The sequence below is a fragment of the Phyllobates terribilis genome, unplaced genomic scaffold (assembly GCF_046119375.1).
Source record: "Phyllobates terribilis strain yellow unplaced genomic scaffold, ASM4611937v1 Scaffold_17__1_contigs__length_24005725, whole genome shotgun sequence".
Taxonomy (NCBI): Eukaryota; Metazoa; Chordata; class Amphibia; order Anura; family Dendrobatidae; genus Phyllobates; species Phyllobates terribilis.
The window spans coordinates 1,275,717-1,289,885 of record NW_027362777.1 but is presented as its reverse complement, the minus strand read 5'-3'; the positions used below and the strand labels follow the sequence as shown (position 1 = coordinate 1,289,885).

The 14,169-nt window shown below is 41.4% G+C and overlaps 1 protein-coding gene across 1 annotated transcript in view; it reads left to right on the top strand.

Moving 5' to 3' along the window:
* The first annotated feature begins 4,431 nt into the window (after positions 1-4,431).
* Positions 4,432-14,169, top strand: part of LOC141176174 (uncharacterized) — a 39,047-nt gene continuing 29,309 nt past the window's right edge. The window contains exon 1 of the mRNA XM_073660169.1: positions 4,432-5,007. Coding sequence (XP_073516270.1) covers positions 4,432-5,007 — 576 coding nt within the window. The remainder of the gene's footprint in view (positions 5,008-14,169) is intronic.

Sequence of the window (14,169 nt, the reverse complement as noted above, 5' to 3'; positions counted from 1 at the left end):
CTTCCTGTTTCCACAGCGTGCCGCCCACGTGCTGTGATGTAACGCAACCGGAACTGGATAAGACGTCATATCCGGTCGGCGAACCGCCGCCCCTTCCTATCTCTCATGCGTTCCACCCAGACGCTATGGTGGAACGCAACCGGAACTAGGTAAAAGATCATATCCGGTTTTGGAAACCGCCCCCTCAGAGATCAAGAGGGATGTAGTCCCTTGGGATGGTCACAATAGGAAAGAAGTTGGCATTCCCGGGGAAGATAGAATGCAAAAAATATATGTATACCCCCGGAAGTAGCGCGTCCGCTACAAAAAATTACCGGTACAAAGAAAAGAGGGCTGGCCCTGATCAAGGAAAGTGCCTGGCCAGGCCAAAGAGCAAGATGAAAAGTGTGATTGGAGTCAGAAAGTCACCAAATGTGCATAAAAGTGTGACCAATAATAACAATACAAACAAAAACATAAAAGACTTACCAGACAAACCAACCACAAACAAACATAGAACAAACAACAATCATGTACAAATTGTGGGCCATTACAAATGTGGCTAATGAAGCCAAACAGCAACATATATGGATATACGTACAATTATAAATAAGGACCTGGCATTTAAGATGATAAGAATGCTGGGGATTAACTTGTTATGGGATGGAGGAAATGCACAAGCCAGCCACACGAGAAGAGATGGAAGGATAAAAAGGATAAAGAGGAAAAAGGTTGAACCAGAGAGCCCTCAATCTAAAGCGGGATTCCAATAGCAAGGATACCATGGGAGTTTAAGCCAAGTAACCAGTAAATGAAAAGTCCTCATTTATACCCCTAGGGGCCACTGTATCAAGAACAAAGATCCACCTAGATTCAGATCTCAATAGATCCTTGGTGTGATCTGAATTATGTGAATTGGGCCTCATCTTCTGGAGGCCCATGACTCGCAATTTATTGGGGCTACCAGCGTGGCATTGGAAGAAGAGCAGAGCCACCGAAGAGATGGCTTTGCCCTTCTTCAAATCCTGTTCAGCAAGATGGATGTTGGAAACATGTTGCTGTACCCGTCTACGGAGTTCCTGTGACGTTTGACCAATATAAACCTTCGGACAGGGACAGGTCAATGCATATACAACATTAGTGGACCTACAATTGATAAAGTCCCTCAAAGGGTATTGATGGTTGTCAATCGGATTAGTGAAAGTTTTACCAGAAGAGAGAAATGGACAAGCAGAACAATCGCCACAAGGGAATGAGCCCTTAAATTTACTGCCGCCCGAGGTACTACAACTGGGGCGTGTATAGTGACTATGCATAAGTTTATCCCTTAAATTTGGGGCGCGTCTAGCCGTCAACAACGGTCTCTCTGGTAAAATGCTAGAAAGACGACTATCCGTCTTAAGTATATTCCAATGTTTCCGAAATAGACTACCCACTTCATTCCATTGATTGTTAAACCTGGTGATAAATCTAATATGTGTATCCTCCATATTGACACGTGATTGTAGCAACATCTCCCGTGGTTTGACCAAAACCTTCTGGTGAGCCTTGGAAATTACCGCTTTAGGATATCCGCGCTCCCGAAAACGTGAGGTTAAATTGCTGGCCTCGGTTTTGTAATCCTCCTGTGTTGTACAGTTCCTTTTGGCCCTTGAGAATTGTCCCACCGGTATGCTGTCTCTCAAGTTTCTAGGATGAAAACTTTAGTAGTGTAAGAGACTGTTTGTGGCAGTCGATTTCCTATGTAATTTGGATACAAGTGAGCCACCCACTTTCCTGATCTCCAGATCCAGGAAGTTAACTGCAGAGGAAGATATACAATGGGTAAGATGAATGTTAAAATCATTAACGTTCAGCCTATCAATGAAGGTAAGTGCCTCGGCTTCCGTGCCCGTCCAGATAATCAAGATATCATCTATGAAGCGTAGCCACTTGAAGACCCCCCGATTGTATGCCTGTGAGGGGTACACGTGTGTGTCCTCCCACCAACCCAGAAAAAGGTTGGCAAAGGAGGGCGCACACCGTGCCCCCATGGCGGTCCCAGAGATTTGTCGATAGAAGATATGATCAAACACAAAATAATTGTGGGTAAGAATGAAGTTCAAGAGGTCCACAATGAAAGAGTCATGTAAACGATTACCTCCACTTGTAGCATTCAGAAAATAGAGGACTGCTGCTATGCCATCTTTGTGGGCTATATTTGAATATAGCGATTCAACATCAACAGTGATGAATAAGAACTGGTCAGGTAAGCAAAGAGAGTTGAGAGTCCGTATCAGATGAGATGAATCTCTGAGATAAGAGGGTAAACTGGTAACGAGGGGCTGCAAGAAAAAATCTATGTAAATACATGCCTTTTCACAAATGCTTCCTATGCCTGACACAATAGGTCGACCCGGTGGACATTCCAGATTTTTGTGGACTTTGGGCAAGACATAGAAAGTGGGTATGGTAGGTTTCCTCACTATCATAAATTCCCTCTCTTGTTTATTAATGGTTCCCAAAGAGAAAGCCTTCAAAAGTAGTCGTTCAAGCTTAGCCGAGAAGACCTGTGTGGGGTCCGAGGGAAGTCTCAAATAAAATCTGGTGTTATTGAGCTGTCTATGTACTTCAGCAGTGTACATGCCACGAGGCCATAAAACAATATTTCCCCCTTTGTCTGCTTCCTTTATCAGGAATTCCTGGTTTTTCTGCAGGCAAAGGAGGGCACGCCTCTCCATCATGGTTAAATTTTGATGAGATATGTTATTGACAGGTAATCTCCTGATCTCATCTTTCATAACCTCAAAAAATGTAGAAACTGCTGGAACCAAAGACAGGGATGGTAGAATATTAGAAGGTAATCGATGCGGAAACTTTTTCCTACCTTGGTGTGACTGGTTGTCCTCTAGGAGTTCAAGTAAGTCACGGAAGACCTGTTTATCAGTAGGGGAAGAGAGGTCTGAGAATGAATCAGATTTAGTGTAGATGACTTTGAGAATAATTCTCCTACAAAAAAGATACAAGTCTTTTAGCAAGATAAATTTATCGACCGGTACCATGGGAGAGAAAGAGAGACCCTTCTGTAATACAGACCTTTCAACATCATTTAATGTATAAGTAGAAAGGTTGATGATCTGAAGTTGGTCAGAGTTCTGACTTAAAATCTGTTCCTCTTCTTGTATGTCCTGGTGGCCATGGTCCTCACAGAATTTGATCCTGTTTTTTTGCTGCCGTTGCTTACATTTCCCCCGTCTCGTCCGCCGTCGGTATCGCTCGTTTCTGAGCTTAAAAAATGATCACTATGGCCTATACTTGACAGAGATCCTCCTTCCGTATATTTTACAGATGAAGGTTTACGCAAGTTACCCCTATGTTTCCATTTATAGGCTTGGTTCCTGTCATAATCAGCTTTATCCCTGTTTAACTTTGCTCTTTTCCTCTCCATGGTATCTTTATCAAGACGATCAATGGTGTCCCTCAACTCAGTTTGGAAGGGCACTATAAATTTATTATAATCATATTTGTACATCTGTGTTTCCAATGATTTAATACGAATTTTCAATGTCTGAAAAAGATCCCTGTCATGTTGGATTAGCATATTGACTAGGACATTAGAACACTGTGATAGACCTGATTCCCATGTGGCCTTAAATTCTGGGGTAGGTTCCCAGGCTGGAAATATCTGGACTCTCAATCCACGTGGATAGATAGAGAGTCTCTGATATTCCTCAAGGCTAGATATGTTCCACCAGACTCGTATGACTGACTTGTGCAGATCCGTCAAATCCCGTGCGAGACAATTAAATATCAGAGACTCTCTATCTATCCACGTGGATTGAGAGTCCAGATATTTCCAGCCTGGGAACCTACCCCAGAATTTAAGGCCACATGGGAATCAGGTCTATCACCGTGTTCTAATGTCCTAGTCAATATGCTAATCCAACATGACAGGGATCTTTTTCAGACATTGAAAATTCGTATTAAATTATTGGAAACACAGATGTCCAAATATGATTATAATAAATTTATAGTGCCCTTCCAAACTGAGTTGAGGGACACCATTGATCGTCTTGATAAAGATACCATGGAGAGGAAAAGAGCCAAGTTAAACAGGGATAAAGCTGATTATGACAGGAACCAAGCCTATAAATGGAAACATAGGGGTAACTTGCGTAAACCTTCATCTGTAAAATATACGGAAGGAGGATCTCTGTCAAGTATAGGCCATAGTGATCATTTTTTAAGCTCAGAAACGAGCGATACCGACGGCGGACGAGACGGGGGAAACGTAAGCAACGGCAGCAAAAAAACAGGATCAAATTCTGTGAGGACCATGGCCACCAGGACATACAAGAAGAGGAACAGATTTTAAGTCAGAACTCTGACCAACTTCAGATCATCAACCTTTCTACTTATACATTAAATGATGTTGAAAGTTCTGTATTATAGAAGGGTCTCTCTTTCTCTCCCATGGTACCGGTCGATAAATTTATCTTGCTAAAAGACTTGTATCTTTTTTGTAGAAGAATTATTCTCAAAGTCATCTACACTAAATCTGATTCATTCTCAGACCTCTCTTCCCCTACTGATAAACAGGTCTTCCGTGACTTACTTGAACTCCTAGAGGACAACCAGTCATACCAAGGTAGGAAAAAGTTTCCGCATCGATTACCTTCTAATATTCTACCATCCCTGTCTTTGGTTCCAGCAGTTTCTACATTTTTTGAGGTTATGAAAGATGAGATCAGGAGATTACCTGTCAATAACATATCTCATCAACATTTAACCATGATGGAGAGGCGTGCCCTCCTTTGCCTGCAGAAAAACCAGGAATTCCTGATAAAGGAAGCAGACAAAGGGGGAAATATTGTTTTATGGCCTCGTGGCATGTACACTGCTGAAGTACATAGACAGCTCAATAACACCAGATTTTATTTGAGACTTCCCTCGGACCCCACACAGGTCTTCTCGGCTAAGCTTGAACGACTACTTTTGAAGGCTTTCTCTATGGGAACCATTAATAAACAAGAGAGGGAATTTATGATAGTGAGGAAACCTACCATACCCACTTTCTATGTCTTGCCCAAAGTCCACAAAAATCTGGAATGTCCACCGGGTCGACCTATTGTGTCAGGCATAGGAAGCATTTGTGAAAAGGCATGTATTTACATAGATTTTTTCTTGCAGCCCCTCGTTACCAGTTTACCCTCTTATCTCAGAGATTCATCTCATCTGATACGGACTCTCAACTCTCTTTGCTTACCTGACCAGTTCTTATTCATCACTGTTGATGTTGAATCGCTATATTCAAATATAGCCCACAAAGATGGCATAGCAGCAGTCCTCTATTTTCTGAATGCTACAAGTGGAGGTAATCGTTTACATGACTCTTTCATTGTGGACCTCTTGAACTTCATTCTTACCCACAATTATTTTGTGTTTGATCATATCTTCTATCGACAAATCTCTGGGACCGCCATGGGGGCACGGTGTGCGCCCTCCTTTGCCAACCTTTTTCTGGGTTGGTGGGAGGACACACACGTGTACCCCTCACAGGCATACAATCGGGGGGTCTTCAAGTGGCTACGCTTCATAGATGATATCTTGATTATCTGGACGGGCACGGAAGCCGAGGCACTTACCTTCATTGATAGGCTGAACGTTAATGATTTTAACATTCATCTTACCCATTGTATATCTTCCTCTGCAGTTAACTTCCTGGATCTGGAGATCAGGAAAGTGGGTGGCTCACTTGTATCCAAATTACATAGGAAATCGACTGCCACAAACAGTCTCTTACACTACCAAAGTTTTCATCCTAGAAACTTGAGAGACAGCATACCGGTGGGACAATTCTCAAGGGCCAAAAGGAACTGTACAACACAGGAGGATTACAAAACCGAGGCCAGCAATTTAACCTCACGTTTTCGGGAGCGCGGATATCCTAAAGCGGTAATTTCCAAGGCTCACCAGAAGGTTTTGGTCAAACCACGGGAGATGTTGCTACAATCACGTGTCAATATGGAGGATACACAGATTAGATTTATCACCACGTTTAACAATCAATGGAATAAAGTGGGTAGTCTATTTTGGAAACATTGGAATATACTTAAGACGGATAGTCGTCTTTCTAGCATTTTACCAGAGAGACCGTTGTTGACGGCTAGACGCGCCCCAAATTTAAGGGATAAACTTATGCATAGTCACTATACACGCCCCAGTTGTAGTACCTCGGGCGGCAGTAAATTTAAGGGCTCATTCCCTTGTGGCGATTGTTCTGCTTGTCCATTTCTCTTTTCTGGTAAAACTTTCACTAATCCGATTGACAACCATCAATACCCTTTGAGGGACTTTATCAATTGTAGGTCCACTAATGTTGTATATGCATTGACCTGTCCCTGTCCGAAGGTTTATATTGGTCAAACGTCGCAGGAACTCCGTAGACGGGTACAGCAACATGTTTCCAACATCCATCTTGCTGAACAGGATTTGAAGAAGGGCAAAGCCATCTCTTCGGTGGCTCTGCACTTCTTCCAATGCCACTCTGGTAGCCCCAATAAATTGCGAGTCATGGGCCTCCAGAAGATGAGGCCCAATTCACGTAATTCAGATCACACCAAGGATCTATTGAGATCTGAATCTAGGTGGATCTTTGTTCTTGATACAGTGGCCCCTAGGGGTATAAATGAGGACTTTTCATTTACTGGTTACTTGGCTTAAACTCCCATGGTATCCTTGCTATTGGAATCCCGCTTTAGATTGAGGGCTCTCTGGTTCAACCTTTTTCCTCTTTATCCTTTTTATCCTTCCATCTCTTCTCGTGTGGCTGGCTTGTGCATTTCCTCCATCCCATAACAAGTTAATCCCCAGCATTCTTATCATCTTAAATGCCAGGTCCTTATTTATAATTGTACGTATATCCATATATGTTGCTGTTTGGCTTCATTAGCCACCTTTGTAATGGCCCACAATTTGTACATGATTGTTTGTTCTATGTTTGTTTGTGGTTGGTTTGTCTGGTAAGTCTTTTATGTTTTTGTTTGTATTGTTATTATTGGTCACACTTTTATGCACATTTGGTGACTTTCTGACTCCAATCACACTTTTCATCTTGCTCTTTGGCCTGGCCAGGCACTTTCCTTGATCAGGGCCAGCCCTCTTTTCTTTGTACCGGTAATTTTTTGTAGCGGACGCGCTACTTCCGGGGGTATACATATATTTTTTGCGTTCTATCTTCCCCGGGAATGCCAGCTTCTTTCCTATTGTGACCATCCCAAGGGACTACATCCCTCTTTATCTCTGAGGGGGCGGTTTCCAAAACCGGATATGATCTTTTACCTAGTTCCGGTTGCGTTCCACCATAGCGTCTGGGTGGAACGCATGAGAGATAGGAAGGGGCGGCGGTTCGCCGACCGGATATGACGTCTTATCCAGTTCCGGTTGCGTTACATCACAGCACGTGGGCGGCACGCTGTGGAAACAGGAAGTTACCGTCCGATTTGCCACGATGCTGGAGAGACTTTCTGAGGGCATCTATACTCACCTGAAGGGAATCACACTAAATTGGATAGATTATTTAATGTACACATGTGTTCACTGACAACATACCCCTGACGAAGCTGCGGTCCAGCAGCGTAACGCGTAGGGTCTTCGGTGCCAACAGGTAACTATGTCAATTTATTATTTTTGATTTATCCCTTGACTACTCAGGAGTGCCCGTTTTGCCATACATGATTTAACTCATGATCCGATGTCGTACCTTACGTGGGATGACACTTTTTGGTAAATGCTGATACTATACGGGCCCCTAGTGCTAGCAGGTTATTACTCCCACTCATTCCTTCATTCCTTGATCTATTATGATGTATAGTCTGATTATTTGGGAGTGCCTGGTCCATTACCTATGTTTGGTCTAGTGGTGCTGTGCTACCCTCCACTAGGGCGACATAGCTTGGTTAAAAACCATTATTGTATTATGAGATATTAAAATTATATATATTATACCTGTGGCCTAAGGGGGGATTTATTGCTTTGGAACACTATTATTGTTCTTCCCCCATGAATATTGTTATGCCTTGTCTGTTTTTAAATGTTTTTATTTTTTCTTGTGTTGTCAGTGTGCAATCATGTAATAAAGATTTTTTCATTTTTCTAATATTGGGTGTGCACGGTTGTATATCCTGAGTCTTTTTTCTTCCAAACTATATTATACTATTATATCAGGTTACTGTAGCACCCCGTTTTGCTCACTATTCTATAGCAGTGCCCACCTCCTTGCAGAGGGATGTCATAACGCAGCGCCAGAGGGATGTCATAACGCAGGGCCATAGCCACTACAGAGCGGCGCACTCATCCTCTCTGCTAGGGTGAGACTTGTGGTGCACCGCGGGCTGCAGATGCCTGCCTCAGGGGCCGCATGTGGCCCGCGGGCCGCATGTTTGAGACCATTGCTTTAGATGGTAAGAAATCTACATATATGGTCATTTTGGAGATAGAAAGTCTGATGTGGAAGCTCCCTTAACATTAGTATTAATTGTAATAATTTACATGATCTTTAATAAGATATTTTATTGTAATATCTATTTACTACAATATTATCCATGATCTGTGACATGGTTTTATTAACCAATTAAAATAAATTAATTATTTTAGATAAAACCCTCGACCTTTCAAATTTTAATATTTCGTTCTTATATAGATATATTTCCTATGATTAAGACATTTAACTATGGTACAATGATAATCTTTTAATATCCTATGTACAGGGTGGGCCATTTATATGGATACACCTAAATAAAATGGGAATGGTTGGTGATATCAACTTCCTGTTTGTGGCACATTAGTATATAGGAGGGGAAAAACTTTTCCAGATGGGTGGTGACCATGGCGGCCATTTTGAAGTCGGCCATTTTGGATCCAACTTTATTTTTTTCAATGGGAAGAGGGTCATGTGACACATTAAACTTATTGAGAATTTCATAAGAAAAACAATGGTGTGCTTGGTTTTAACGTAACTTTATTCTTTCATGAGTTATTACAAGTTTCTCTTTGTTTACAGCCATTGACATGTCACAGAGGTTAACACGTGAGGAGCGGATAGAAATTGTGTTGATGTTTGGTGAATGCAGTACCCGGGTCATTGCAGCAGATTTCAATGCAAGACACCCTATGAGACCACCCATCTCCCATGCTACATTTAGCAAATTCTTGCCAAATTTCATGAAACAGGTTCAGTGTTGGATTTGCCAAAATGTGGATGCAAGAAAACTGTCACTAATGAAGAAACATCAGTGGCTGTCCTTGCTTCATTCAGCAAGAGCCCACAGCGTAGCACTCGTCGCATGTCACCTGAGAGTGGCATCAGTCAAACATCCCTTCGATGGATATTAGCTACTCACAAATGACACCCTTACAAAATCCAGCTGCTGCAGCATCTCAACGAGGATGACCCAGATCGGCGCACTGAATTTGCAGAATGGGCAAAACAAAAATTGGAACAGGATCCTCAGTTTACACAGAACATTATGTTCAATGATGAGGCAAACTTTTTTGTGAATGGTGAACAAAACCACACACAAAACCACACACTGACACTAACGCACAGTTCATAGATCCCTCCAAGACTGTTGGAACACAAAAATTGATGGTATTGTGTGGTATATGGGGTACAAAGATAGTGGGGCCATTCTTCATCAATGGAAACCTCAATGCCACTGGATATCTGAAATTGCTACATGATGATGTGTTGCTCTCTTTATGCACTGAAGATGGCACGTTCCCTAAGTTTTTCCAACAAGATGGTGCACCACCACATTATGAGTGTCAGGTCTGAGCATTCCTACATGAACATTTTCCTGGAAAGTGGATTGGTAGTCGTGGGTCAGTTGAATTGCCACCAAGGTCTCCCAATCTGACCCCCTTACACTTTTATCTTTGAGGTCATCTGAAAGCAATTGTCTATGCTGTGAAGATACAAGATGTACAGCATTTGAAACAACAGATACTGGAAGCCTGTGCTAGCATTTCTTCTGCGGTGCTGCTATCAGTGTGTCAAGAGTGGGAGAAGAGGGTTGCATTGACAATCCAACACAATGGGCAACACTTTGAACACATTTTATAAGTGGTCATAAACTTGTAAATAACTCATGAAAGAATAAAGTTATGTTAAAACCAAGCACACCATTGTTTTTCTTATAAAATGCTCAATAAGTTTGATGTGTCACATGACCCTATTCCCATTGAAAAAAATAAAGTTTGGATCAAAATGGCCGACTTCAAAATGGCCGCCATGGTCACCACTCATCTGGAAAAGTTTTCCCCCTCCCATATACTAATGTGCCACAAACAGGAAGTTAATATCACCAACCATTCCCATTTTATTTAGGTGTATCATATAAATGGCCCACCCTGTATATTTTTTAGATGTCACAATTTTATCAAACTCCCGGAACATCGAGCATTTAGATCTCCATGAAGTGATTGTCTTTTTTTCTCAGAGTATAAAACTCCCCTCATTGTAATTCCAGTCACTACCGTTTTACCTTCTGAGAGAATCCATGTAGCAAGCACGGGATTCCTCTGATGTTCCCCGTCCTCTATTACCTACAGTCCCTGATAACGAAGGCTTGTAGTAAAAAGAAAGATCTCCCTGACCGGATCCCCCCGTGACGTCACCACTGCCCTAGGTGACCCCTCAGCAGATGAAATCCTTCCAAGTTACACACATAGCCATATATTTACTCCAGCGGCCATATTCATGGACAGAGGTAAACCACGCTCTCTCCCCATATTTCACCATCACATTGTATGAGAAACTAATTAATTAAAAAAGGAAGCGTGGAAATTATTTATAATGATATTTATTTTTCCTCTAATAAAATTATACAGGAATTGATAAAACACACTGATATCAGTATAATGACACAAAATAATATTCTGACATATGAAACACGACAAATGGCCTGTAACAAATATAATAAACTAAAATAATATTTAGAGGAATTCGGATAAGAGCATTTGAGCTCATCAAAAAGACATTAAATAAAATAAAACAAGAATTTATTGACATACAATGAGCTACAAGTTTTTTACACACTTTTCTCCGACCCTTGGATTTGCTTTTCTTTTTAATCATCTGCTAATTCCTAAATACACATAGCGGCTTAACGAGTAAAGAACACAGGACACAGTGGTTTTCCCTATAGAGACATAGGTTCTAGCCCAACTCCTGCTATTAGGATAAGTGAATAAATACATTTATTTTAGTGAACATTTGAACTTATATATATACAATTTTTAAATAATGCTGAATAGGTTTATAGTATATGAATCGTGATACATTTTTAGGAGGAATTTCTTTGTATAATTGAAATACACACAATTTTGTTATTTTCCGATGTAATCGTTTGCCAATCCAGTGAACTTTGACACAACTCAGACCGTCATGTGTTGATTTGGTGTCTTAATTCAAACCTCAAGCCTTCACATTGTCTTGCAGGATTTTGTCTGTATGTGGTTGTCTCCTGAAGAAGAAGTGCTTGTCACTTTGAAACTCCTCGAATAAAAACAGAAATTTAATAAACCTTTCTGAATTGACGTCTTGAATAAACCAGCAGCCTGGGAAGTATCCACAAATATCTCCAGATCCTGATATTCAATGATCTACCCTGCCAAGTTAAGGGTGGTAGCCCGAGGTACTGTGCACTTTATTCAAGATTCATAAACCCTTCACTGGCTGGATATGAATGAGAGGATCAAATATGAAATACTCCGGGATCACATTCAGGATGTTACAAGTTGTAGATCCTGTGGTACAAACACTAATTCTTCAAAAACACAGTGATCCGTGAGTGTATGGGAAGAAGTGTCCCTGCTTGTTGGACAGTTCTTTACAAATGTTGTTTTTTCTTCAGGTTCTATTATGATTTTATCACAGTCCTTATGTATAATTGGGGTTGAATTATCTCCCAAGGAGACGTAAATTCTAGGGGGGATTTTCCCATATGTTCAACAGTGACTGAGCCGCCATTTTTTATACTTTAAAAATGGAAATACTTCGCCCAGTCTCTCACCCGGAGAAAGGTGTTTTATATCTGACTATTATGGTTGGGGTTTTATGGGTGGAGGTCTTTTTTATTTTTTGGGGTATGTTTTATTTTGTTGACAATCTTGTAATTAGCGCTTAACTATCTATGTAAAACAGAAATGCTCTGCTGATAGGATATTGGAAATGACATATCTACTACATTAAATATGGCAGGGTCAGTGCAAATAGCTGGAATGTAAGGGGTCTTTCTTCTAGTGTTAAAAGACAGGTGATCTTTCAGTATCTTTAAATGGAAAAAACACATCTTACCTCTGAGAAACTTCATCTACTAAACAAGAAGAGATTACAGCCGACTATCACTCCACGCGCTCTCCATACTCTCGGGGAGTCAGTATATTAGTACACCCTAGTGCACAATGTGAGCGTCTTACAGTGAGATACAGAGGGTCACTAGATATGTTTGTTCTGTAAATTAATTACTAAATCTCTATTAATATAATCTATCTACATACCACCACCATATTCCAGGAGAATTATACATAAAATTCTCACTATTATTTCCGGCTTCTCACAAATCCCCTATATTATAATAGAGGACTTTAATAATATACCGGACTCTCACTGGGATAGAGGGATAAGAGGGTAGAAGGCAATTGTATGGCTTCCTGTATGAATGCCCACATTCATGCAGGAAGCCATAATAATGGTGTTACGTAAACAAGGCAAGGACCCTAGCTTGCCGGCATCCTATAGACCCATCCCTCTTTTAACAGTAAAGTCAAACTTCTTCCCAAGCTGCCATCCAGGGCTGGCGTCAGCCCTGAGCCAGCGGGGCGGGCCCACTCACCGTCGGGGACATTGGCGCTCTATGGGGCCAGTGAGTTGGGAGAGCCCAGTGCCAGTGCCGCACTTGCTCAGGCTGCCAGCACTTGGAATACTTACCTCTCCCTGTTCCCCACAGCTCCAGCTTCTTCCGCGTCTGCTGACTTGTGACTTCTCAAGTCAGAGGGAGCGATGACATCAGCGCACCCTGTGCTATGAGCATCACAGAGAGTAGGAAGATGGCGACGCTGAGGAGTCCAGAGCTGCAGCCAGCAAGGAACGAGGAGAGGGAAGTATTTGATTTTTTTTCATGTACACAGCATTATATGGGGGCCATCTTCCATGGAACATTATATGGGGCCCATCATGTATGGAGCATTATAGAGGGCCCATCATGTATGGAGCATTATATTGTGCCCATCTTCTATGGAGCATGATATGGGGCCCATCATGTAGGGAGTATTATATGGGGCCTATTCTGTATGGAGCATTATATGGGGCCAATTTTTCTGTATGGAGCATTATATGTGGCCCATTATTCTGTATTTAGTATTATATGGGGCCAATTTTTCTGTATGGAGCATTATATGTGGCCCATTATTCTGTAATTAGTATTATATGGGGTTCATTATTCTGTATGGAGCATTATATGGGGTCCATTATTCTGTATGGAGCATTATATGACGCCCATTATTCTGTATGGAGCAATACATGGGGTCCATTATTCTCTATGGAGCATTATATGGGGTCCATTATTCTCTATGGAGCAATATATAGGGTCCATTATTCTGTATGGAACATTATATGGGGTCCATTATTCTGTTTGGAGCATTATATGTGGCCCATTATTCTGTATGGAGCATTATATGGGGTCCATTATTCTGTAAGGAGCAATATTTGGGGTCCATTAGTCTGTATGGAGCATTATATGAGGCCCATTATTCTGTATGGAGCATTATATGGGGCTCATTATTCTGTATGGAGCATTATATGAGGTCCATTATTCTGTATGGAGCATTATATGAGGTCCATTATTCTGTATGGAGCATTATATGATGCCCCATTATTCTGTATGGCGCAATATATGGGGTCCATTATTCTGTATGGAGCAATATATGGGGTCCATTATTCTGTATGGAGCAATATATGGGGTCCATTATTCTTCATGGAGCAATATATGGGGTCCATTATTTTGTATAGAGCATTATAAGGGGTCCTTTATTCTGTATGGAGCATTATATGAGGCCCATTATTCTGTATGGAGCATTATGTGGGTCCATTATTCTGTATAGAGCAATATATGGGGTCCATTATTCTGTATGGAGTATTATATGAGGTCT